This window comes from Perognathus longimembris, chromosome 13 (assembly GCF_023159225.1).
Source record: "Perognathus longimembris pacificus isolate PPM17 chromosome 13, ASM2315922v1, whole genome shotgun sequence".
NCBI classification, from domain to species: Eukaryota; Metazoa; Chordata; class Mammalia; order Rodentia; family Heteromyidae; genus Perognathus; species Perognathus longimembris.
The window spans coordinates 59,554,824-59,581,577 of NC_063173.1; the positions used below are offsets into that span (position 1 = coordinate 59,554,824).

The 26,754-nt window shown below is 48.3% G+C and overlaps 1 protein-coding gene and 1 long non-coding RNA gene across 4 annotated transcripts in view; one reads left to right on the forward strand and one right to left on the reverse strand.

The window, feature by feature from the left end:
* Positions 1-22,027, forward strand: part of Kdm2a (lysine demethylase 2A) — a 105,296-nt gene extending 83,269 nt beyond the window's left edge. For all 3 annotated transcript variants that reach the window (XM_048361190.1, XM_048361191.1, XM_048361193.1), the window contains 9 exons: positions 6,932-7,015; positions 9,037-9,306; positions 9,869-10,000; positions 11,424-11,513; positions 14,327-15,039; positions 16,885-17,048; positions 17,541-17,699; positions 19,065-19,280; positions 19,714-22,027. In XM_048361190.1, coding sequence (XP_048217147.1) covers positions 6,932-7,015; positions 9,037-9,306; positions 9,869-10,000; positions 11,424-11,513; positions 14,327-15,039; positions 16,885-17,048; positions 17,541-17,699; positions 19,065-19,280; positions 19,714-19,895 — 2,010 coding nt within the window. In that variant the 3' untranslated portion in view covers positions 19,896-22,027. The remainder of the gene's footprint in view (positions 1-6,931; positions 7,016-9,036; positions 9,307-9,868; positions 10,001-11,423; positions 11,514-14,326; positions 15,040-16,884; positions 17,049-17,540; positions 17,700-19,064; positions 19,281-19,713) is intronic.
* Positions 17,695-25,987, reverse strand: LOC125362360. The gene is made up of 4 exons (XR_007213063.1): positions 25,927-25,987; positions 25,129-25,200; positions 23,250-23,367; positions 17,695-17,793 (listed from the first exon to the last, which is right to left on the reverse strand). It is a non-coding gene; the product is annotated as an uncharacterized LOC125362360 (long non-coding RNA).
* Positions 25,988-26,754: the final 767 nt, after the last annotated feature.

Here is a 26,754-nt window from a genome sequence, read left to right on the forward strand (position 1 = left end):
AGCCCCAGGACTGGCCAAAAAAAAAAGAAGCATAGAATATAAAATTAGGAGAAGATTAAGCAGAAATAATAGAATAAAAGTTGTTGACTTACTGCTAGAATGAATCAGGATAGATGAAATCTGTTTGGAAAGGGTGTAACCTCAACTCCTGAAACACAGTGTACTGAAGGTGGGAAGCAGGCCTCTTCTGCTCGAGATTTTTTTTTTTTTTTTTTTGTTCAGGCATTAGGGCATGAACTCAAGGCCTAGACACTGTCCCTGAGCAGTGTGTGTGTGTGTGTGTGTATGTTGTGTGTGTGTGTGTTGTGTGTGCGCACGCACGCTCATGCTACTAGTCTTGGGGCTTGAACTCAGAGCCTGGCCTCTGTCCCTGAGCTTTCTCTTTTTGCTCAAGGCAAAGTACTCTACTAGTTGAGTCACAGCTCCAGTTCTGGCTTTTTTTTTTTTTTTTTTTTGCCAGTCCTGGGCCTTGGACTCAGGGCCTGAGCACTGTCCCCGGCCCGCTCAAGGCTAGCACTCTGCCACTTGAGCCACAGCGCCACTTCTGGCCGTTTTCTGTGTATGTGGTGCTGGGGAATCGAACCTAGGGCCTCGTGTATCCGAGGCAGGCACTCTTGCCACTAGGCTATATCCCTAGCCCCCAGTTCTGGCTTTTTGATGGTTAATTGGAGATGACTCTCACAGACTTTGCTGCTCGTGCTGGCTTTGAACCTTGATGCTCAGATCTCAGCTTCCTGAGGAGCTAGGATTACAGGCAGGAGCCACTAGTGCCTTGCTAGGGTTTGTTTGAATAAGTATGGGATGTTTGTTTTGGTGGTATTGGGGTTTGAATTTAGGGCCTTACATTTTCATTGGTCTTTGTTTGTGTCTAATTTGGTAATAAAGGAATTCTTAGCATACATTCATGTTTATAAAATAAGTTTTTTGATAAGTCTTGTCAATCGTAAGTTGTGGCAAATTACTAGATATATGAAAGCCTGCTTTTGTCCTTTATAAAAATATCTTGGAAGTTAATAATAAGGACTAAAATATGCTTAGCCCAGTACAAGGTTTTAGATTCCCAGCATCAAAAGAAAGTGGGAGGCACCATTTGTTTATTTAATTTTTGGCTGAAATTTTAAGGTTTGACCTCAAGGCCTTGTTCTTGCTAGCCAATCACATGCCTCCAGCCCAAAACAACAGAAACCTAGTGATATTAGTAAAGTACTTAATAATCGTTAGCACTAGTGCAATGAATTACAAATGTATGAAGTTAATTTATTCCACTACTATGAGTAAAGCCTGCCTTCTTTGTGCTAGAGACCAAACTGAGTACTGGGGAAATTATGCCAGTAGCATCGGTCTCATACTCCACTCATACTCCACGGCCTCATAGTCTACTGGTAGAGCAAGCTTTTAAGTGGTCTAAGGAAGTGAGTCTGAATTTGCCATGCATGACACAGGGCACAAGGCAAATACTCTGAAAGGGTGCAGAGTCCAGCTACTCTGAAAGGGTGCAGAGGGAAGGAGATGCTTTGGTCTTCTCTGTTCCCAGTAGATAACATAAACTGCTTGGTATAATTTTATGTAAATAATAATTCTCGGGCCTGGGGATAATGGCCTAGTGGCAAGAGTGCTTGTCTCATATACATGAAGCCCTGGGTTCGATTCCCCAGCACCACATATACAGAAAATGCCCAGAAGTGGCACTGTGGCTCAAGGGGTAGAGTGCTAGCCTTGAGCAAAAGAAGCCAGGGACAGTGCTCAGGCCATGAGTTCAAGGCCCAGGACTGGCCAAAAAAATAGAATAATAATAATTCTCAACTTATAAATTAGTTGTTCATTGTGCTACTCTTATCTAATATCCTAACATTTTATTTTTTAATTATGATCTAAAAATTATTCTATATTCCATTCCAATAGTATGACAGGATTGAAGCAAAAAGAGTTATGGTTGCAAGTATCTATAAAAACTAATCAAGGAGGCTAGGAATATGGCTTAGTGGTAGAGTGTTTGCCTTGCATGCATGAAGCCCTGGGTTCAATTCCTCAGCATTACATAAACAGAAAAGGCTGAAAGTGGCGCTGTGGCTCAAGTGGTAGAGTGCTAGCCTTGAGCAAAAAGAAGCCAGGGACAGTGCTCAGGCCCTGAGTCCAAGCCACAGGACTGGCCAAAGGGAAAAAAAAAAATCAAGAATTTTCATCTGACACTAAGGACTGATAGAAAACCTTGTATAATCTGCTTTTAGCCGTGGTGGGTGGGGGGTATTAGGGTTTGAACTCAGGACCTCAGGTGTTCTAGGCTGATGCTTTACCAATTAACCCATGCCAGCTCTGTTTTTTACTAGTTGTTTTGGAGATGGAGTCTCATGGACTTTTCTGCCTGGCTGGCCTCCTAAGTAGCTAGGATTATATAGGTTTTAGCCACTATACTTGGCCATTAAGCCAGCTTTTAGAGACCAAACTTTTAAGCCAAGCACTGGTGGTTCACACCCGTAGTCCTCAGCTACTCAGAAGACTGAGATCTGAGGACTGAGGTTCGAAGCCAACCCAGACAAGACAGTCCTTATCTTTAAGAAAGATTCTTGCCAGGTGCCAGTAGCTCATGTCTGTAATCCTAGCTACTCAGGAGGCTGAGATCTGAGGATCACAGTTCAAAGCCAGCCCAGGCAGAAAAGTCTGTAAGACTCTTATCTCCAATTAACCACCAGAAAACCTGAAGTGGTGCTGTGGCTCAAAGTGGTAAAGTGCTAGCCTTGAGCTGAAGAGCTCAGGAACAGTACCCAGGCCCAGAGTTCAAGCCCCACAACCGACAAAAATTAAAAAAAAAATAAACAGCAAAAAGCCAGTTTTCAGGCGTGGCTCAAGTGGCAGAAACACCATCTGAGCCAGTTTGAGGCTTTTAAGTTCAAACACTGATAATAGCAAAAAAGCATATCTTGAATACTGATGGGCTTTACTCTAGATCTGAATCAGGCATCTGTTGTAGATTATTATCTCAGCATTGGCCCTAATGGTGCTATTTCTGAAGGGTTCTTTTTTTCTCCAGAAACATATATGTAAAGCAGTGGTATTCAGGATAAGAGAACTCCAGGAGAGCTGGGCCTACTGCCTGGTTCCTCCTCAGAGCTCTAACTGAGCTATCTATCCCAGGTGTTTGCTGAGAGGGAGAAAAAGAGGGGGGCGGGCTGGGGATATGGCCTAGTGGCAAGAGAGCTTGCCTCATATACATGAGGCCCTGGGTTCGATTCCCCAGCACCACATATACAGAAAATGGCCAGAAGTGGCGCTGTGGCTCAAGTGGCAGAGTGCTAGCCTTGAGCAAAAGGAAGCCAGGGACAGTGCTCAGGCCCTGAGTCCAAGGCCCAGGACTGGCAAAAAATAAAAAATAAAAAGAGAAAGAGCGCACACGCACACGAGCCCATGTGTGTTCATATGCAGTGAAGGGTATGCACAGAAACTGTGTTGACAGTGTGGGAGCAGCTATTCAACGGGAGAGCTTGGGCTTCTACTCGAATTGACCCTGAGGAGTAGGGTGTGGGCTGAGACAAGGACAGATATGGGCTAGGGTGCCTACGCTTAACTGGCACTCTGGGTTAAAGCATTTGCTTACGCTGGCGCCTTCTAAGTTGGCTATGGGGAGCACCCAGGGGACTGGCTGTGGGTTCTCCTATTGCGGTGTTGGAGGGAGGGAGCCTAGGCGGGGTAGCAAAGCTCCCTCCCTCAGCAGTACTTCCTCCAATGGTGAGGAGGAGAGCAGACCCTGGACACACCCACTCCGGGTGCTGCAGCAGAACGGCCGGGCCCTCTGCCGGCCGGGCTGGCTCCCTCAAGCTCAGCTCCCCCTCCTGCCGTCTTCCGTTGCAAAGCATTTCTGGGAGCTGCATGTGGGTGACGCAGCAGCATTGTTCACAGGCACAGGAAGCCGCGACTGAGCTGAAGGGCTTGGGAAGGAGCTCCGAGCGCTGCACGCTGCTCTCCGCACCCTTAGGGGTTAGAGCCGGACTGCCCTGCCTTAGGTGCTCTGGGAGATTCTAGGATTTTGAAGTAAATCAGGATTTACCTAGAGGCAGAAAACCCAACTCCTTCCGTACAACTTCCAACGTAGAAAACAAAACAAAGACGCTGGGGAAACTTCACCCAAGAGCCTCCGAAGCTCCGGAGCGACGAGAAACACAAGGTCAGGCGGTCGGGCGGTCGGCAAACCCTTTCTGGTTTTGGGGTGTGTATAACTGTAGGGACTTTGTCTCCGCAAAGAGGCGGAAGAGCTGCTGCTAGGCGAGTCCAGGACTTAGTGTTACTTGTGCTGCTCTGCTGTCGTTGCACTTGTTCCCTCGCTGGTGGGATGTGCTTTGGAACTGGGTCGCTTGGCTTTGGGGAATCCTCCCCCCGCCCTTCTGCCCTGACGCCCTCAGTTCTCTTTCCTTTTCTGTGTTCTATGGGGTGTGGGCCTGTGTTTGAATGTTCTCCCGAATGCCTGGAGCCTAACTGGGCGTCAGCGTTTCCACACTCCACCCATGCTCCCCCATCCCAAACCTCCCCTGGTGAAGGTTGGTGGCTTCTTTATATGGTTTCTCATAGGGCCTCAGCTGGAGTCTGCCTTTTTTGATGAAAGCAGTGTGCTTGGTTGAATGGCCCCAGTAAAATGAGGCTTGGAAGGAAATCTGCATTTCCCTCCACTCCCACACATAACCCCAGTAACTGAGCCGTGCATGTGTGAACAGCTGCCCCCCCCCACGCTGCTAACACAGTTTTTCTCCGCCTACCTTTCCCTGAGCACCGCGCCCCCCCCCCCAAAAAAAGTCTTGCAGGTAGAATTATTAGACAGCTTTTGGTGAGCAGTGAAGTTCCTTTTCTACTCTCTCAAACAATCACAGATCTTTCTGTGTAATCTGTTTGGCTGAAAGTGGAAAGTCCCTGTTTGGGGACAGCTCGGTTCTCTCCGACAGAGGAAATGGGCAGAGTCCTACTCTACACAGTGCAAAGTGGGGGAGGGGAGCTATGCACTCGGCACACATTTTAAATGAACCTGAAATTTTCACTTCAGGGAAATTAGGAGCCTGGATGATAATGTTGTCCCACATGCTACCACACCCTGCCTTTATACCCCTGTGCAGTGTGGCGCTACCCAGAGGCTCCAGAGTAGGATACCATAGCAACTTGAAGTAAATAAAACGGCTGTAAATGGGATTGGTTTGGGGGAACATGGGAACATCTGGAGGCTTGGCGGAAGGAGATCTTGTAAAGGAGCTTCTCAGGATGTTAAAGGGTCTTTAGATAAAGATAAAAATAATCCTGGAATTGAAAGTTCTTTGTATAACTACTTAACAAAAGTAAATGAATATTTTAAATTACAAAAACTTAAAAATATATAGTCAATTAAGCAGTGGTTTTTGCGTGTAATTCTGGCTACTCAGAACGCTGGTATCTGAGGATCATGGTTTAAGGGAAACCCAGGTAAAAAAAAGTCTGAAACTTTTAACCTCCCATTAACTAGCAGAAAGCCAGAATTGGAGTTTATGGCTCAAGCAGAAGAATGCCAGCCTTGAGCAAAAATGCTAAGAGACAGTGCCCTGAGTTCAAACTCCAGTATTAGCATTAAAAAAATTATTTGTCCCAAGTTGAAGATATAATTAATTCCCTTAAATGACAGTTTCATACTGTAGTATTTTCTAAGTCATCAGTTGATCAGTTAAAGTTATAAGAACTCTTGTACCTAAGATTGTTCCTGCATAATTATTAAAGGCAAATAGCTGAATGTGTGTGTGTGTGTGTGCGCGTGTCTGTCTGTCTGTCTGTCTGTCTGTCTGAAAGACAGGTTATAGTTATTTCTGTACTCAGCCGTAGAACAGTGTTGAGTCAAGACATTAAGGTCTGCTGTTGTCTTATTAATACAGTGCAGTATTAGCCAATCTTTGTTTGGTTGTTTTGTTGTTTTGATTTTTTGGTGGTGCTGTCACTTGACCAAGTACTCTACCACTTGAGTGATGGTGCCAGCCTTTAAGCTAGTTACCTTGAAGCCCCTTTGCTAATATCTACAAAATGAAGACAAAATCACCAGCTGGCATAGAAAAGTGAAGAAACAGTATAAAGTTTTACTGTCCTGTACAGAAATGCATGACAAGTAACACCTGCCGCAATAGCTAGTTGCTTTGATGCGTTAGTAGGAACATGCACTTAATGTGTTAGAAGCAAGGATAAGTTTGAAGTCTTGGGGCTAGAACTGTGGCTCAAGTGATAGTATGTCTGCCTAGTAAGACCCTGAGTTCATTTCCTAATATTGCCTGGGGGCGGGGGGCGGGAATGTGGCTAAGTGTGATAGAGTGCTTGCCTACCATGCATGAAGCCCTGGGTTCGATTCCTCAGTACTACATAAACAGAAGAGGCTGGAAGTGGCGCTGTGGCTCAAATGGTAGAATGCTAGCCTTGAGCAAAAGGAAACTCAGGGACAGTGCCCAGGCCCAGAGTTCGAGCCCCAGGACCAGGAAAACAAACAAACAAAAAAAACTCTTCAGATAAAAATTGAAGTTGTTTTTTTTTGTTGTTGTTTTGCTTTTTTGTCCACTCCTGGGGCTTGAACTCAGGATCTGAGCACTGTCCCTGGCTTCTTTTTGCTCAAGGCTAGCACTCTACCACTTGAGCCACAGCGCCACTTCCAGCTTTTTTTGTGTATGTGGTACTGAGGAATCGAACCCAGGGCTTCATGCATGCTAGGCAAGCACTCTACCACTAAGCCACATTCCCAGCCCCTGAAGTCTTGATTGTACTATAGTAGCCTGCATTTTTGTTTCATCTTTGATTTACTTGCTTTGTAATGAATATATGAAGGAAAGTGCAGACAGTTGCTAGTCTGGTAGAGGCAGGGGACCTAGGCTGAGTCTGGATGTTGTGGGAGGAGTAAGCTCTCTTTCATCGTGTCCTGCTTTTTCTTTGTCCTCTGTCTTACCCATAGATTTTGCTGGAGGAGCTTGCCAACAGTGACCCCAAGTTAGCCTTGACTGGAGTTCCTATAGTACAGTGGCCAAAAAGGGATAAGGTAAGAAACTCTTCTGCTTGATCTCAAGGCTGTTTTGCCAACTTATTACCATTCCCAGAAGAAAAAGACAACTAGGGGCTGGGAATATGGCCTAGTGGTCAGAGTGCTCACCTTGTATACATGAAGCCCTGGGTTCGATTCCTCAGCACCACATATATAGAAAAAGGCCAGAAGTGGCGCTGTGGCTCAAGAGCTAGAGTGCTAGCCTTGAGCAAAAAGAAGCCAGGGACAGCACTCAGGCCCTGAGTCCATGCCCCAGGAATGGCAACAAAAACAAAACAAATAAAAGAAAAAAGAAAAAGACAACTAAGGACAGACAGCCTTTGGTACATTACCACAAACTAACAGCAGATCACCACTTAGTTCTGTCCTGACTCTTAAGTCAGAGCAATTGACTATCTTTGGAGATGGTTTTATTTTATTTTATTTTATTTTTGCCAGTCCTGGGGCTTGAATTCAGGGCCTGAGCACTGTCCCTGGCTGCTTTTTGCTCAAGACTAGCACTCTACCACTTGAGCCACAGTGCCATTTCTGGCTTTTTCTGTATATGTGGTGCTGAGGAATCAAACTCAGGGCTTCATGTATTCTAGGCAAGCACTCTACCACTAGCCCACCTTCCCAGCCCCTGGAGGTGACTTACTTTCTTTTTAATTAAATTTTATTGTCAAGGTGATGTACAGAGGGTGTACAGTTACATAATAAGATAGTAAGTACATTTCTTATTTGTTACACCCTCCCTCATTTTTCTTTCCCTAGTTCAGATAAGCATATATACAATACCTAGTGTTGGAGGTGACTTTCTTAACAGGACTGTCACACTGGGAGGTAGGCCTCCCTCCAAGTTCAGATGCCAAATTGTGAATTGGCTGATTGGCTGACCATAGTGGAGCAGCTCTTATCCTTCTGACCCAAGTGAGTCAATTATCTTCACAGATAGCATTCACAACTCATTAAAATAAGTACATAAATAGTGGAGAGACCAGAGGGTTTTATTGTTGTAACCTTGTTCATAAGATTCCTCTTAATTGGGACTTTTCTGTGTGGAACTGAAAAGAGAAGGATTATCAGCTAGTATATTTTTCCCTATTGTCCTGATTAGTGTACTCTTTGGTAGCTTTCTGATTCTAGCCATGGTTTTGGTAGATAAATTAGTCTCCTCTTTAATTTTAGTTTCCTAGTTGAAACTTGGAAAACCATCCTAATTCCAGGAGTGCTGAGGCAGATTGGAGTGGAATGATGTCTTTTAAAGAACCTCCTCCCCTTTCCCAGGTGTAGGAGTCCCACTTGGCCACGTGGGACTACCTCAAAACAAGTCAGTCATTTATGGCTGTTGAATATTTTGTGTCAGAAAGTGTTAAGAAATGGTGAGAAATTAAAGAAGCAGAAGATATGGTCCTTGTCCTTGAAAAGGTCATTAGCAAGGTAAATACAAGTACCACATTATAAATATATATCTGAGAGACTTAGTCTTTAAAAGTTATTGGATATTTGTTGTGTGCCAGGTCCTGTGCTGGGATTTGGAATGATAAGAAATGGACAAGTACTACTGAAATGTCCAGTACTACTGGAGTAGATTCTGAGTAGTCAGAATAAGGAAATATTGGAGCACCAGCTCCTGGACTGACTTCACTATATTATATTACCCAGCAAGCTTCAGGAAGGGTCAGATCTTACCACTCTACAAAATGAAAAGGATATGGCTGAAGTAGGTAGGTCCACAGGCTAGGACAAGGGCTGGCAGATACTTCTGTGAAGGTTGAGATAGTAAATATTTTAGGTTTGGTCCTCTACATATCCACAACTTCTCAGATCTACCATAGCATGAAAGGCAGCCATAGACAATACATAAACAAATGAGCACGGCTGTGTCCCAATAGTATTGATTAAAACAAGTAATGAGCAGATTTTCTCACGGACCAGAGTTTGTGGAATCCTGGGCTAGGTGCACTGCCATGTAATCTTCTATCCTCTCCAGTCTCAAACAACCTGATATGGTTGACCTCACTGCTTTCTCTTTCCAGCTTAAATTCCCCACCAGGCCAAAGGTGAGGGTTCCTACCATCCCCATCACAAAACCTCACACCATGAAGCCAGCTCCACGGCTAACACCTGTTCGGCCTGCAGCTGCCTCTCCCATTGTGTCAGGAGCCAGGCGGAGAAGAGTGCGCTGTCGGAAATGCAAAGCCTGTGTGCAGGGGGAATGTGGTGTTTGCCACTACTGCAGGGACATGAAGAAGTTTGGGGGCCCTGGACGCATGAAGCAGTCCTGTGTCCTTCGACAGTGCTTAGCAGTGAGTAATGTTCTGGGCAAAGACTTAGGGGACGGGGCGCCCTTGTGCTGCATGAACTGGCATACACTTGGGAGAGTGTGATTGCAGAGTTAAGAAGCAGTCATGCTTTGGCTTTCTTCATTTTGTCCCCCTCTTCCTGGGCGCAGGAAGGTACCTTGTAGTGAAAATAGTCTAGTTTTCTAGACTTCCTCACTTAATTTCAAACACAAACCAGCATTTGAAGAGAAACTCACTGCCTTCTGTACCCTCTTTAAGTAGACCAGGAGAGGCTTGTGAGACGAAAGACAAGCCAAGAAATAGTCCAAGGACAAATGAAATGATTTATCGGTCTGTCGTTCTCTTGTCTGTTGGTCTTTTATTCCCAAACAACTGAGTCCTCCATCTTCTTCCCTAGTTTTCTACCAAAACCTCTCCTCTCTACCCTGTTTCCATGCTCCTCACATGTTTGTAATAGAGAATTACAGCAATCAAATTTCCCATCTTCAGTTAAAGGGAAGTGGAAGTAAGAAGGATCTAGCCTGTTCTGTGTTGTTTTTTTTTTTTTTTCTTTGTCATTTTATAGCCCAGATTGCCTCACTCTGTCACATGTTCCCTGTGTGGAGAGGTAGATCAAAATGAAGAGACACAGGACTTTGAGAAAAAACTTATGGAATGCTGTATCTGCAATGAGATCGTGCATCCCGGCTGCCTGCAGGTGAGGAAAGGCCTAAAGGCTTCTGAAACCTCAGCTGGAATAACAGGAGGATTGGACATGTGCCATGAAATGCTGCTGCCATCTCCACTGTGGGCCCTGTACTCTGAGGTCTCTTAGTAGAGTGGTCTAACACCTGCCCTTTAATTCACATATCTACTGTCAGGCTCTGTACTAGACCTTTGAGGATAAAACAATATGAAACTGCAGGTTCTTGTTTAAGGATGCCTTTGCCATATCTCTCAGTATGTCTCTGGACGCTGATTCCTGCAGAATGTGAGAATAATAGTTTTAACTGTCTATATCAGGTTTGGGACACAACTGAACTGTTAAAAAAGTAGTAATGAAGGGCTGGGAATATGGCCTAGCGGTAAAGTGCTCACCTTGTATACATGAAGCCCTGGGTTCGATTCCTTAGCACCACATATATAGAAAAAGCTGGAAGTGTTGCTGTGGTTCAAGTGGTAGAGTGCTAACCTTGAGCAAAAAGAAACCAGGGACAGTGCTCAGGCCCTGAGTTCAAGCCCCAGGACTGGCAAAAAAAAAAAAAAAAAAAGTAATGATGGCCTGGCAACTGTGGCTCATGCCTGTAATTCTAGCTAATCAGGAATCTGAGATACAAGAATCACAGTTCAAAGCCAGCCTGACCAGGAAGGTCTATGAGACTCTTAACTTCCAGTTAACCACCAGAAAACTGGAAGTGGCACTGTGGCTCAAAGTGATAGAGTTTTAGCCTTGAGCTGAAAAGCTCAGGGACAGCACCCAGGCCCAGAGTTCAAGCCCCGCGACGGACAAAAAAGAAGGCCCTGAGTTTAAAACTGAGAATCACATAAGATAGATGTATAGATGGATATGCTTCTAAGAATGTATGATGACTGCTTAATACAAAGCATTTAGTAAATGCCAAGCACTTTAGTTCACTTTATACAACATGATTTAATCCTTACCACAATCCTATACTATGATATGTGTCATGTCCCAAACAATTGAGCTGGTACATTGTTACATGTATCCCAATTGTATAGTTGAGAACACTGATTTACAGAGACTAGATCATTAGTCGCTAAAGTCAAGCAGTCATAAATATATCTGACTGTTAAGATCAGGTCTGAAGCCACTGGTATAGACCTCCAAGAGAATCTGTCAGGAGAGAAGACCACAGATTGACACAGGCGTGTGGAAGTCTCTTCATGAAGCCTAATTTTAGTCAAATAACCAAGGTTGAAGCTGGCTGAGAGTGGCCAGTTTCCTAGTGTCTGGGAGTGGGTCTTAATGGGTGTTTGGAGATAATTAGCTCTCACTTTGTCCTCCTTTGGGGACCAAAATGGTATCTATTCCAGTTCTTTTCTACTTTGTGTTGCTGTGTCGTAAAGGCAAAAGAAACTGACTTTTTTTTTTTTTTTATAACATCCCTATCTACCTATAGATGGATGGAGAAGGGTTGCTTAATGAGGAATTGCCAAATTGCTGGGAGTGTCCAAAGTGTTACCAGGAGGACAGCTCAGAGAAATCCCAGGTAAAGGACCGTATTCACACTGTCTTTGTGACACAAAAGTAAATATCAGGCTTGGGGGCTGCTGAGCATTTACCTTTCTAATGCTATTCACAGGGTTCTGGGATGCAGGCAAATTAGGTTTGTTTTGTTCATTTGATTATTTTTCTCTTTGGTTTCTTTTGATGTTTTGGGATTTTTGTTGTTTGTATGTTTGTTGTCATTTGTTTATTTATTTTTGTCAGTTATGGGGGCTTGAACTCAGGCCCTGGGTATCCTCCCTGAGCAAGCCTCTTTGTACTCAAGGATAGTGCTCTACCACTTGAACCACAGTGTCACTTCCGGGTTTTGAGTGGTTAATTGAAGATAAGAGTCTTCTGGAGACTTTTCTGCCTGGGCCAGCTTCAAACCGCATTCCTCAGATATCAGCCTCCTGAATAGCTAGGATAACAGGCCTGAGCTACCAGAGCCTGACTGTTGTCTGTATGTTTTAGGGGGGTAGTGTTTCTGTTTATCTTTTTTTGTTGTTTTTCATTTGTTTTGTTTTTGTTGACAGTCCTGGGGCATGGACTCAGGGCCTGAGCACTGTCCCTGGCTTGTTTTTGCTCAAGGCTAGCACTCTACCTCTTGAGCCACAGCGCCACTTCCAGCTTTTTTCTATATATGTGGTGCTGAGGAATCAAACCCAAGGCTTCATGTATATGAGGCAAGGACTTTACCACTAGGCCATATTCCCAGCCCTCTGTTTATCTTTTTTAAGAGCTTTTAGTTTTTAGCCAGGCACAGGTGGCTCATGCCTGTAATCCTAGCTACTCAGGAGGTTGAGATGTAAGGATCACAGTTCAAAGCCAGCCAGAGCAGGAAAGTTTCTTACCTTTAGCGAACCACCAAAATATTAAGAGTTTCTAGTTTTTGCTTTTTATATTACTAAATGTTGTTCAACCTGGGTTCTACACATACCTGAGGTCCTTGTCATATGTTGTGTGGCCCTAGAGGGAGGAACCATGTTTGGGCTGTTGAGAAGGAAAAGTAGGTAATATGCACGGCTCTCTCTTGAGGGTAACTGATATAAGCAGGCTGCTGATGTTGTCCAGAATGTGTGCTAGAGATTCCAGTTAAGCCAGTTCACATTTTTGTCATCTTCACCTCTCTGGCCTCACAAAAGACCTGCCTACCCCATGTGCTCCAGTATGCCATTCAAAGACAGTCCGCCTCCAAGGAGGTAGGGACTCTAGCTCTGTGACCTTGGCCAAGGTAAACCAAAATTGTTGGTCTAAGTCCAGTAATGACAATGGGCCAGAATGACTGGTTACTGATATAGGCAAGGCAAGATCTGCTGAGAGAGGAGGTGGCCACCCTAGTGTCCCTTGAGTAGGGAAGTGGATATAATAAAATGTCCTTATCTTATTTCTTCTACTTGGGAACTGAGTTAAAAGTTTTAGTCTCAAGCTGGCCACCAGTGACTCATGGCTGTAATCCTAGCTATTACTTAGCAGGCTGAGATCTGAGGATCACAGTTCAAAGCCAGCTGGGCAGGCTTGGAGACTCTTTATCTTCAATAAACTACTCAAAAAAAACAAAAAAAAAACCACCAGATGTGGAACTGTGGCTCAAATGGAAGAACACAAGCCTTGAGCACAAAAAAGCTCAGGGACAGTGCCCAGGCCCTTGGGTTTGTCTAACACCAGGCACAGACAGACATATCACTTGGATGAAAGAGCCAACTGAGGCCAGGCACTGGTGGCTCACACCTCTAATCCTAGCTATTCGGGAGGCTGAGATCTGAGGATCATAGGAGGATGTTGGGGAGAGTTCTTATCTCCAATTACCACCAGAAAACTGCACGTGGTACTTTGGCTCAAAGTGGTAGTACACTAGCCTTGAGCAGAAAAAACTCAAGGACAACACCCAGGCCCTAAGTTCAAGCCCCATGACTGACCATAAAAAGAGACAAGATTTGCAACGGTCAAGTTACACGGGAGTTGGGTTGGTAGCCTGTTTATTCTTTTTTGGTCATAGGGCTTGAACTGGGCCTGGGTGCTTTTTTAGCTCAATACTAATGCTCTACCACTTTAAGCCACAGAGCCACTTCCAGTTTTCTAGTAGGTTAATTGGAGATAAGAGTCTCAGGGACTTTCCTGCCCAGGCTGGGGGCTGGCTTTGAACCGTGATCCTCAAATTTCAGCTTCTGGAGTAGCTAGGATTACAGGCATAAGCCACCAGAGCATGGCTGGTAGCCTGTTTAATTAAAATAATAACAACAACAACAAGGAATTGTGCTAAGTGAAATAAGCCAGGGACAAAAATCTAACTTTTTCCTTCCTTTTTTTTTTTTGGTGTGTGTGTGAGAGACAGGGTTCCTTTTTCTTCTTCTTCTTTTTTGAAACGAGAACTCGCCTCGGCCTTGTGGGTGCTGGGATTACAGGTGTACACTTAGCCCGACTTTCATCTTTAAAGTCTGGAATGGCAGTCTCAGGGCTGAAACACTTTAGGGCCCTCATGGTGCCGTGCTCTCGGATGGTGATTGGCCAAAGCCACCCCGGCATCTAAAGAGACCGGACTTTAGTTTTTTAACTTGGCTCCAGGGTCTAAAACCAAGCAGCTCATATTTTGGATTTCACTTTACCGTACTTGGACACAAACCTTTTTGTCACACATCAGTTTCTTAGTGACCTGATTTTTGTTCCATAAGTGGGATTCTCTGGCACAGACACGAGCTCTGAGAAAATTGTCCTTTCTGGCAGCAGCAACCTATCTTCTCTCAGGCTCACCCTGTCACGTTGGAAAGTTTGGGGAAAAGGAAGTGCTGATGTTGCTTTTCTGGGTGTGTTTTATAGAAGCGGAAAATGGAAGAAACGGATGAAGAAGCTGTGCAAGCCAAAGTCTTGCGGCCCCTGCGGAGCTGCGAGGAGCCTCTCACTCCCCCGCCTCACTCCCCCACCTCCATGCTGCAGCTCATCCACGACCCCGCCTCTCCCCGGGGTACAGTGACTCGGTCGTCCCCTGGGGCTGGCCCCAGCGACCATCACAGTGCCAGCCGCGATGAGCGCTTCAAACGGCGGCAGTTGCTGCGGCTGCAGGCCACAGAGCGCACCATGGTACGGGAAAAGGAGAACAATCCCAGCGGCAAAAAGGAGCTGTCTGAAGTTGAGAAAGCCAAGATCCGGGGATCGTACCTCACTGTCACGCTACAGAGGCCCACCAAAGAGCTCCACGGGACATCCATTGTGCCCAAGCTGCAGGCCATCACGGCCTCCTCTGCCAACCTCCGCCATTCCCCCCGCGTGCTAGTGCAGCACTGCCCAGCCCGAACGCCCCAACGTGGGGATGAGGAGGGGCTGGGGGGAGAGGAGGAAGAGGAGGAGGAGGAGGAGGAGGAAGATGACAGTGCAGAGGAGGGGGGTGCGGCCAGGCTGAATGGCCGGGGCAATTGGGCTCAGGATGGAGACGAAAGCTGGATGCAGCGGGAGGTCTGGATGTCTGTCTTCCGCTACCTCAGCCGCAGAGAACTTTGTGAATGTATGCGAGTGTGCAAGACGTGGTATAAATGGTGAGCGGGGATACAGGGGTTCAGATGTAGGGGCATGGGAATAGGTGCCAGGTCTTCCACATAAAAGTGGCATGTACCTTGGCATCTGAAGGCTTGTGGGTTCCTGTAAGGAGCAGAGCGGCCCAGACTGGCTCTTGTTAAAGATGTGGCCCATTGTGGCCGAAGATGCCATTAGGGGAATTGGGGCCTTTGCCTCCCCTTCCTGCTATATGCTTCTCCACCAGTGCTGGAAGGAGGAGAACTGACTTGGAGGGTGGGTTTGTGCAATTCCTGCTAAAATTTCAGGGTCTTGCAGGCTGGAAACCTCTCCCTTACCTAAATATATCACATACTCATTGAGAGCCTGGGACACCTAAAGCCCCTGCCTCAGTCATTTTTCCACCCTCCACAATGGTAGGCATGCTTTCTAAATGAATTTGAAGATGTTCATAATTCTCCACAACTTTAATTCTCATCCCCCAAAATCTGAGTCAATATTCCTCCATCCAGTGGGGTCCAGTTGTCAAGCCTCTCAAGACTTAATTGTCCTTGATGAATCCAACCATTTTCTTCTCAAGCTGAACAGACGCTCATTGAGGAAATCCCTGGTGAACATTCTCTCTGGTAACTTATAAGAACTGCAGTGGGGCACTGGCAGCTCACGCCTGTAGGCTTAACTACTCAAGAGGCTGGGATCTAAGGATCACAGTGCAAAAGCCAGCCTGGGCAGGAAAGTCCATGAGACGCTTACCTCCAGTTTACCAGCAAAAATACAAAAGCCGTGCTGTGGTCCAAGTGGGAAAGCGCTAGCCTTGAGGTGGGGGGGAAAAGCCCAGGGACATTGCCCCAGGACCTGAGTTTAAACCCCGGGACCAGCACAAACAGAAAAGAAAAGAAGTGGAGGTTTTCAGAGCCCATCCCAGACCTGCTGACTCAGTTTCTGGGGCAGGCCCATAGCACACTCCCAAGCCCTCTTTGAGTGGTCTGCTGTGAGCTCAAGTTGGAGAAGCTCTTCTACCATAGAAATTTGAAGTGCCATTGGTCAAATTTTGTCAGACATTAAATGAATACCCTATTCTTTTGATAGTTTGTGGGCCCGTCTACCTCTACCCCTTGTTTTCAGGCCACGATCCATAAGATTCTCATTTTGTGCATCTCACCGTCTCCTGCCAAGCAGACTGAGCTAGGTTTGGGGGCAGGGACTGTGCAATTCTAAATGGAAGTTTGCTTGCTTGGTGCATTGCTGTCTGTAGCATGTGGATTTGTAGACTGCAGTAGAAAGGCAAGCCTCTCCTTTCAGTTCTGACCCGGACTGACTAGAAAATGTGAAGCTACTGCTGATGCAGAAAACTGAGGACGGAAGAGGACTCTTCTAGGCCTGATAGAGTGGGTTCCTTTGGCCTGAAACAATAATTGGCTATGACAGAGTGCATTATGGAAGTTCTAAAGAGCACCCCGCATTTTTCTCAGCTATGAGTGACTGACTGAGAGCAGAGCAAGCCAAGTAGCTTCAGGCAATAAAGTCCAGAAATTATTAAATGCTCTTTCATATATCCTTCATAGAAGCCGTATCATTTTAATACAAATGAAGGGTTTATACTGTAACGCCCCCGTGTGTCCCAAGTTTATTGGTCAAGTTATGCACTATTTAACATATGGGTTTGTGAAATGTATATTTATTATAAAGAATAGTTGATGAAGGCAGTTTATTCTGCACGGTATGATCCTCCTATTTGTATAAGAGAACTTAAAAATAACCTTCTAAATGAACTGCTTTTTCCAGAAGCCTTCCAGCAGCCTGTGATGGGAGTTCCACTGACAAGGGTTATAAGTTACTAAAAGCTCGTTCTCTTCCTTCTGTCACAGGTGCTGTGACAAGAGACTTTGGACAAAAATTGACTTGAGTAGGTGTAAGGCCATCGTACCCCAGGCTCTCAGTGGCATCATCAAGAGACAGCCAGTTAGTCTTGACCTCAGTTGGACCAACATCTCCAAAAAGCAGTTGACATGGCTGGTCAATAGGTTGCCAGGTAGGTGAGCTGCCAGCCCTGCTACTGCCCTTCCAGGGTCCAGAAAGGCCCAGTGAGGAATGTTGCTTCTGGCCATCCATTGGCAATACTGTTTAGCATTGCTCTCGGACCGCTCAGGGCTGCGGTCCCGTGTCACTGTTACCTTTTGCCTGGCATGATTTACCCTGGGCCACCTTAACTACTCATCTTTGAGGAATCAGTAGACAACAAGATCTGATGTTGCTGCCAGCCCTGTAGGCCTCTGTCCTCAGCCTAGCCACTGGAGAGGTAACTTGAGTCAGATGTTGCCTTGATTGGGTCCTTGTAAATCCTTGAGCATTTTGAGGTCTCAGACAGAAAGGAGCCAAGCAGAAGTAATAAAGTGGGATACCATAGGAATCTTCAGACTTGACTAAACTGGAAAACTATTCATTTTACTCACATCAGCTGGTTATTGAGGCTCTGAATGTATTCTTACACAGTGTGTTGCATCGCTGTTTCCATTGCTTGCAGGACTGAAAGACCTCCTCCTAGCTGGCTGTTCTTGGTCTGCTGTCTCTGCCCTCAGCACTTCCAGCTGCCCCCTCCTCAGGACCCTTGATCTTCGGTGGGCAGTAGGAATTAAGGACCCTCAAATTCGAGACTTGCTGGCTCCACCAGCTGATAAACCAGGTATGCGCTGGGCCTGGCTTCTGCGTGCTTGTCTTGAAAGGTAGCTTTGTCTTGGGACAGAACTGCTTGACAACAAGGTAATTTCAAAATGAAGCTGTGGGAGAAGGGAAGCGTGCAAGATGAAGATACGAGTAAAAGGCCGTGCACAAGTATAACTTACTTACGAGCAGATAATGGCCACAAAGGATGAAGCCCATCTGTGGGTCACTGGAGTTTGAGGACCAAAGGATCTAAGCCTAAAGAATTCTCATGAGGCTGGTTTGGATGGAACATTGAATGACAGCCTAGAAAATCATGGGACTGGGAAGGGAAGAAGCAATCTGCATATAGCCATGTCAGTGAGGTATAATCTGGCGCTGCAAAGAAAGCAAATTCCTCTTGTTTTCTAGAAGCTGTTGCCACACATTGCTCACTCCCTAGAGCACAGTTGGGTATGGGCAATTCAGCTTAACCTCATCAGGATGGCCTGGGGCTTTGGAGCTGGATTACAGGAGAGTTTTAGAGTCTTTATCATTTCCTGCTTGGAGAGCAGGAAATGTTTCTCTCCTCTTCTTGCTCTTCCTACTTTAAGCTGGCTTTTGAGCCATCTAGCTAGTTGGAGCCTACATTTCCTTTCTATTTGCTTTGCCACTTTAAAAAAAGGTTGGACACCCTGTAATCCCAGCTACTCAGGAAGCCGAGATCTGAGAATCATGGTTCAAAGCCAGCCTGGGCAGGATAGTCCATGATACTCTCTATCTCCATTTAACCACCTCATACCTGGAACGGGAGCTATAGCTTAAGTGGTAGAGCGGTTGCCGTGCATGGAAAAACTAAGGACATTACCCAGGCCTTGAGTTCAAGCTCCAATGCTGGCACTTTTTTGGCGGGGGGCGGGGGGGGCATCAATCATGGGGCATGGGGCTTGAACTCTGGGCCTGGGCACTGTCCCTGAGCTCTTCAGAAGAGCTCAAGGCTAGTGGTCTACCACAGCACCACTTCTGGTTTTCTGCAGACTTTCCTGCCTGGGCTGGCTTTGAACTGTGATCCTCAGAGCTCAGCCTCTTGAGTAGGGTTATAGGCATGAGCCAGTGGTGCCTGGCTAAGAAACAAATGTTTTTAAAGTTTTGAGCCAAATACCAGTGGCCCATACCTAATATCCTAGCTGCTCCAAAGGCTGAGAACTGAGGATCACAGTCTGAAGCCAGCCTGGGCTCAGGAAAGCCTTGAGACTCTTACTCCAGTTAAGCACCAAAAAGCCAGAAGTGGAGCTGTGGTGAAAGTGGTAGAGCACCAGCCTTATACAAAGCTGCTCAGGAGCAGTGCCCAAGTCCTGAGGTCAAGTCCCAGGACTGGCACCACAAAGCTCTTTCCTTGCCTGTGCAGGTCAGGACAATCGCAGCAAGCTTCGGAACATGACGGACTTCCGGCTGGCCGGCCTTGACATCACGGATGCCACCCTTCGGCTCATCATTCGCCATATGCCCCTCCTGTCTCGACTCGACCTTAGCCATTGCAGCCACCTTACAGACCAGTCCTCCAACCTCCTCACCGCAGTTGGGTCCTCCACACGTTACTCCCTCACAGAGCTCAATATGGCAGGTAGGCGGCTGCTTCTGCTTAGGCTCAGCATGCCCCTGCTCATTGGAGACCCAGCCAGCCATTCTTGGAACTTGACCAGTAAAGCAGAATGATTTGGAGTCAATTGACCGAACCCTGTTAGCTCATTTCTTCACATCATGGATGGAGGCTGAGACTGGAGGAGTTCATTCAGTTAGGTGCTCCTATGCGTGGCCACTAGCTAGCTGTACCATCTAGCCTACCAGTCCTTGTGCCTGCTTTCCTATGGTGCCGCAAAGGAGGCAGCAAGAAGCCTTCAGAGGCTGCAGTGCTGCCAGCACTTTTGCTCTTTGAAAGGGAATTTGTGAGACTGAGAAAGCGTTTGTCATTTTAGAGAAGGCTAAGGGAAATGAACGGCAAGAAGGAATCTGTCTGTGCGTTTGTGACTTGATTCTCTTGCCCATTTTGTCCACAGGTTGCAATAAATTGACAGACCAGACCCTGATCTACCTACGACGCATAGCCAATGTCACCTTGATTGACCTTCGAGGATGCAAGCAGATCACTCGAAAAGCCTGTGAGCACTTCATCTCAGACTTGTCCATCAACAGCCTGTACTGCCTGTCTGATGAGAAGCTGATACAGAAGATCAGCTAAGACACAGCCAGCCTGGACTCATCAGGAAAGCAATCTTCCCCTGCCTTTCCACTGAGGAGAGCCTTCCCCTGATCCTGCACAGGCTCCAGGCCAGCGACACACTCCCTCTCCGCTCGCCTGCCCTGAGCCCCGCTCACCTAGGTGGGGCAGAGAGAGTGGTGGCGGCCAGGCTCGCCCGCCTGCTCCTCTCCCTCCCAAGGAAAAAGGAACAGCAGTTGATCCAAGAGGAAGGCATGGCAGTGCCGTCTGGAGGCCCGGCTTTCAGTTTGGGATGTTTGTGCAACCTTCACTTGTACCAGGTCCAGGACCCCACTTTCCCACCCATGGTCCCCGGCATTGGCTGGTTCTGTGCAAACTCTAGGGAAGAAAGTGGCCCTGCCCCCTGTGGCCAGGTTCTCCTCATGGCGTCCCGTGCGTGCCTCCTCCATCTCACTCTCCCGGCTTCTGCAGGAGGGGCCGGCAGCCCCAGGATGCCAGGCCCGGCAGGTCCCACTGGTGCTGTCAGATGACCGAAGCCTCGCACCAATGTCTGTGCTCGTCCTCATTTCCTGTCCCTCAGCTTGATGCTGTCTAGCACTAGTAGCACCCTTGCTCATTCACATGTGGCTCCCTGCTTCCCACCGGCCCCGCCCAGCCTTCCCACCAGTCTCTGTGAGGTCCTTGTTGCACTTACTGGGGTTGAAGCTCTTCAGAGGAGCATGGAACTGCACCCCCAGGGAAACCCCTATCTCACTGCTACCCAGACAGATTCGGAGACAGGCACCATCTTTGTCCCCCCTCTCTTGCTTCCCACTGACTGCCCTTTTCCACATGTCCTTATTCCTGCCTGAATTGGGTTTTCCTAGGATGCATGTCCTCAGAGAGAGCAGCCTGTTCCCCCGTGAAGGGAGCAGAGGAGTGGCCGAGTCTCCACCCGCCTCTAGGCCAGGCTCTTGTGGGCCTCTGGTTTAGTGTAGCCCCTGAGCGCAGGTCTGTGCATTGCCTAGCGGCTCGCTGACCTGCTACCTTTGGAGGGGAGAGGGGTCTTGCTTGGAAGCCAGTCATCCACCCTCTGCCCGCAGATGTGGAAAGGGGGTGTGCATGTGCCTCTGTGTGTGTGTGAGAGAGAGCGAGCGGCTGAGTGTGCTGTGCGTGTGTGTACAGGGAGAGGGGAGGGGAGCATGGAATCCCCACTCCACCACCCTTGGTCAAGCCCCATCAGCTGCCCTCTTGTACTTTGCATTGAACGGCCTGTCCAAAGATCCTCTCTCTAGGGCAGCAGAGAGCTTTTTGCACTTTAGAAAGAGAAGAAGGAGAAGAAAGGTCAGAATTTGGAGTCAATATTTAAATGTGTGAGGAGATGCTCGGTAGCAGCAGCCAGTGGCAAGTTTATATGATAGAAGCAAATTTGCACTCTGCTCCCCATCTGTAGGAGATTGATAGCACAACCTTGTCCTGCCCCTTCCCATCCTCTTTCCTGTAGCCCAGTCTCCGGTTTTCCTCCCAAGCCCTATCTGAGGGACAGAGCCCCAGCACCAGGGGTCTGAAGTGCGAGCACCCGAGGAGAGATGCCATCTGCACCCTTGCCACTGCCAAAGCAATAGAAGCAGAGAGGTCCCCTCTTTGTCACCCAGCCCAGCTTTGGTCCTGGCATTAAACAGCCATTTTTAGGGAAAACTGGGACTGGTAGCATTGTGTCTGTTTCTTCCAGTCTGTGATTCTCTTGGCTGCACCTTAAGAACAGCAGCCGCTTGCTCCCACGCCCCTTCGCCCCTTCCATTGGTCTCCAGGCCCTGGCACTCTGGGGCCGGAACCTTGAGGAGATCCCAGTGACTTATTCCAGAGTGCCTCAGTGAGGGGAACTTGTGTACAGAACCCTGGGTATTGAGCAAAAAACCTTATTATCGTCAATGACCTATAATTGGACACTTCCTACCCTCGCCCTTCCCTTTTTGGTTGCTCCTGTGGAAAATACTGAAAAAAATTACTAAGTTTTGTTGTCTTTTTATAAAGGAGGGGAGGTGGAGAGACCCCTTCAGAGCAGGGATTGTGCCGGGAGAGTGCCTCTGACTTTGGGACATTTCATCTGCAGAAATTTCCAAACTGATGGTTTGTTTTGGGTTTTGTTTCTGTTTGTTGGTTGGTTGGTTTGGGGGGGGGGGGGAAGCATTTTTACCGTGCACGTAAATTGGTCAGCCGAAAAGGGAGCCCAGGATGGTGGCAGACGGACGACACCTTTGCTGGCTTTTCCCTTTCTCTGGGACTGTGAGGGACGAATGGTTTTAAGAGGTGAGGGTGGCCCGTGGGGAAGAGAGGACATCTCGGGGAAACGGGGGAGTTCTGTCGTATTCCTGCATCTGCTCTTAGCTCCAGCCGTGCCGAAGAGCCCGCCCTCAGACTGTAGGGCCTGACCTCTGCCTCCATCTTTCCACGCACCGGGGCAAAAAACCACAAAGGAAAGGAAGAAAATTTATATATATATATACATATATATAAATAATATAAAATCACTTGGTGATTTAAAAAAAACTGCTCCATAAATAAAACTCCTAAAGTCACTATGTTTAAAGGGTTTGGTTGTGTTTTTTTTGTTTTGTTTTTGGGGGAAAAATATTGTAAATATATATTTTTTTGTTGCTGATTTAGAGTCAATCTCCAATGTTGTGCTAAAATTTTTAAATTAAATGTAAGCATTAAGGGGACAAGTCTTATTATCTGAACACATTGGGGTTATTTTGGGCCAGGGATGGAGGGAAGCTAGTTGGACTTTGTTTTGTTTTCTAAAAGTTCTCCGCTTTGGGTTTTAGAAAGAGTAAGAATGTCTTTCTTCTGACACATAGGAATGGGAGATATTTGTGTAATAAAATTTTTAAAAGACAAAAAAGAAATAGCCTCCAATGGGAAATATTTTGATTTGGGTTTTTGTTTTGTTTTTGTTTTTAAATAAAAAGACTTTAAAAACAAAAACGAACCCTTTTCTGCGTGGGCGTGTGTGTCTGAGAATGAGTCCGGGCCACAGCCATGGCTCCTTACCAGCTTTTTCTTCTTTTAATGACAAAAAAGCCAAAAACACTTCTAGAAACACCACACCTGCTTCATCCAGGTGAACTCTGTAAAAATGTTACTGGACCCCCTCCCAGAGAAGAAGGATGGTGCTGAGAAGGGGCCCTGCCTCCAGGACCCACTCCCCTGAGAAGGGGCCGGGCCTCGCCCATGGCACACCCTGGCCAGGCAACCTGGTAAAGCTGCAGACCAGCCGTGCCTGGCATTTGCCCCACTTCATCCCTATGGCTGGCATTTCTTGTTTGGCAGGGCAGGTGGAGAACAAGTTTCCACGCGCCCCCTCCCCCCAGTCCCAGGAAGGTGAGTTCCTACCTGGGAGGGCCTGAGCGAGCTTGCTGGTCACACGCCACTCTGCTTGTCCTGCTGTACATCCTGGAAAGCAGCAGGAGGCCGAGCTGGGATGACCTGATGGGATGACGTTGGTCTCTCGCTGATGGATAAGTTTAACAGAAGGCAGAAAGTATCAGTTTTGCCTCATCCCTGCCACCCTAGGGAAGCCACAGCCCTAAGCGGTCTGCAGCCTGCGGTCCAACCCCAGAAGCTGAGATCTGAGAACTGCAGTTCAAAACCAGCCTGTGCAGGAAAGTCTATGAGACTATCTCCAATTAACCACCAAAAAAGCTGCAAGTGAGGGGCTAGGGATATGGCCTAGTGGCAAGAGAGCTTGCCTTGTATACATGAGGCCCTGGGTTCGATTCCCCAGCACCACATATACAGAAAACGGCCAGAAGTGGCGCTGTGGCTCAAGTGGCAGAGTGCTAGCCTTGAGCAAAGAGAAGCCAGGGACAGTGCTCAGGCCCTGAGTCCAAGGCCCAGGACTGGGGGAAAAAAAAAAAGCTGCCAAGTGGAGCTGTGGCTCATGTGGTAGAGTGCTAGCCTTGGGCAGGGGAGAGGGGATTCCAACTCCAAAAACAGAGAAAGGTTAGAGGCATGGCTCAAGTGGTAGAATGCCAGCTGAGCAAGCAAGAGTGAAGCCCTGAGTTCAAATTCCAATGCAAAAAAAAAAAATTCTGGAACCTTTGGTCTTGAGGATGCCTCTAAGGTCAGTGTGCTCATTTGCCCTTTGAACTCCAAAGATCAGTCTTGCTCACCATCAAGGCCAATCAGCTGGTTCAGAACTGAGGACATCACCAGGGCCCAGGAAGCACTGCAAGTAGCTCGCTTGGATACCTGCACACCCAACCCTCACTCTTCAGTCTGCTACCTCATGCTGAGATCTGAGAACTGCAGTTCAAAACCAGCCTGTGCAGGAAAGTCTATGAGACTATCTCCAATTAACCACCAAAAAAGCTGCAAGTGAGGGGCTGGGGATATGGCCTAGTGGCAAGAGAGCTTGCCTCGTATACATGAGGCCCTGGGTTCGATTCCCCAGCACCACATACAGAGAAAACGGCCAGAAGTGGCGCTGTGGCTCAAGTAGCAGAGTGCTAGCTAGCCTTGAGCAAAAGGAAGCCAGGGACAGTGCTCAGGCCCTGAGTCCAAGGCCCAGGACTGGCAAAAACAAACAAAACAAAAAAAACAGAGTGTTGGCCCAGCATGCGTGAAGCCCTGGGTTCGATTCCTCAGCACCACATACACGGGAAAAGCCAGAAGTGGTGCTGTGGCTCAAGTGGTAGAGTGCTAGCCTTGAGCAAAAAGTAGCCCAAAGGCCAGTGCCCAGACCCTCAGTTCAAGCCCCAGGTCTGGCAAAAGAAAAAAAGAAAAAAGAAATAACTAACTGCACATTCAACCGTTTTCTCAAAATGACTTGGTTAGTCAAGCCAGAGACAGCCAGGTGTGGTCGTTCACACCACTAATCCCAACCACTCGGGGCTAAATCAGGAGGATCACAAGTTTGAAGACAGCCTGGGCTATTTAGCTCAAACCAAACCTACAGACTGGCTCTGGAATCTGCCCTATTGGGGCTGATGTCAGCATGACTCCCCGTCTCACCTGCAGCCACCCCATCCTACAGGGCACAAAGGACCAGTCTGGTAAATTCCTGACGGCAATCTCATGTACTCTACCGAGCACCCTGGTTCCGGGGCGTGCTTGCCCACACTGCGCCCTATGGCACTTCTACTTCCTTGATGCCGGTGCTAGCCTTAGCCACTCTAGATAGCTGTATGACAATGTGGCGACAGTGGCTCACTCCTGTAATCCTAGCTGAGAAGGCTGAGATCCGAGAATCCAGATCTGAACCCAGTCCTACCTGGCAGGCGAATCAGAAACTCTTCATTCAAAATCAGGTGTGGAGGTGTGGTTCAAGTGGTAGAGTGCCAGCCTTGAGCAAAACAAAACAGAGAAGAAAAAGGAGAAGGAAAAGAGGAAGAGGAGAAGGGGGAGGGAAGGGGGGTGGGAGGAGGAGGAAAGATAAGATGGCTGGGGTGGGGGGAGGAATGGGTCAAGGGAGAGAGAAGTAGCAGGCCCAGCTTGATGGACAAGTGCTCTGAGCAGTCAGTTCTGTATGCGAAAGGCCTGGAGCTTATTCCTAAGCTCCGCTCCAGCCATTCTGAAAGACTTAACACCTTCTGAACAGAACATGCTTATGTTAACGACGTAGCAGGTCTGGGGGTGGGGACAGCATCCCAGGCCACCTCTGCCAAGTGTGGCTTAGGTGACTGGCAAACAAGCACAGGCTTGGCACTTGCAGGCTGCAGAGACACCGCCTTCTCCCACTGTCTTTCCAGGCCATAGTTCAGCGGCCCCCTTCACCCCGAGGGGAACCTCTGAAAGAGGGGGAGGCAGAGCCCACCAGGTTTGACTCCCTCCTAGGGCTGTCACCCAGCCCCTAGCCTCCTCCTCTCCAGAGGCTGAGGAGCAAGAGAACTGACCCAAATATGCCACGAGCACACTAGCACAGCGGAGTGGGAAGGAAACACACCCTGAAGACCAGAAAAGGAAAGGCAAAGACATGAGCTGGGAGGCTTAATGGAACGAGCAAGGCCCAGATGCGCCAGGGGACAATGGCTACCTAGCAGGCTGTCCTCCAGCCCAAGGCTTCACGCACCTTAATCAACACAATCCAATGAGGCCCCGCTCTAAAAAGACGAGTTCAGTGGTAGAGTGCTTCCTTGCATGCATGGAGCCCTGGGTTCGATTCCTCAGCACCACATACACAGAAAAAGCCGGAAGTGGGCGCTGTGGCAGAGTGCTAGCCTTGAGCAAAAAGAGGCTCAACAGAGACAAAACAACAACAGGAAAAGATGGCGCTGGGAACAGACCCCCCCCACCCCCACCTCCACTCCCCCTACCCCTACACCCCACCCCCCGACTTTTCCATCTCTCTCTCTCTTTCACCGCACCTCCCCCTACCCACAGCAAATACCAGCAAACTTGCAAGCCACAGACACCCGGCCAGGACGCATGCGCCTTAGGCTGGAGGGGGCGGAGCTGTGGGCGGGGCGAGACCGAAGCTGGGACGGAGGGGCGGGGCGGGGCGGTGGGGCGGGGCGGGGGCTAGAGCTGAGGGTGGGAGAAGGACGGGAAGGCGGGGCGAGGACGGTGCTGAGGCTGGGGCGGGGCGGAGGGGCGAGGGCGGTGCTCAGGCTGCGGCGGTGAGGCGGGGCGGAGGGCGGTGCTCAGGCTGCGGCGGTGAGGCGGGGCGGAGGGCGGTGCTCAGGCTGCGGCGGTGAGGCGGGGCGGAGGGCGGTGCTGAGGCTGGGGCGGGGCGGAGGGGCAGGGCGGAGGGCGGTGCTGAGGCTGGAGGGGCGGGGCGGGGCGGAGAGCGGTGCTGAGGCTGGAGGGGCGGGGCGGGGTGGAGGGGCGGGGCGGAGGGCGGTGCTGAGGCTGGAGGGGCGGGGCGGGGCGGAGAGCGGTGCTGAGGCTGGAGGGGCGG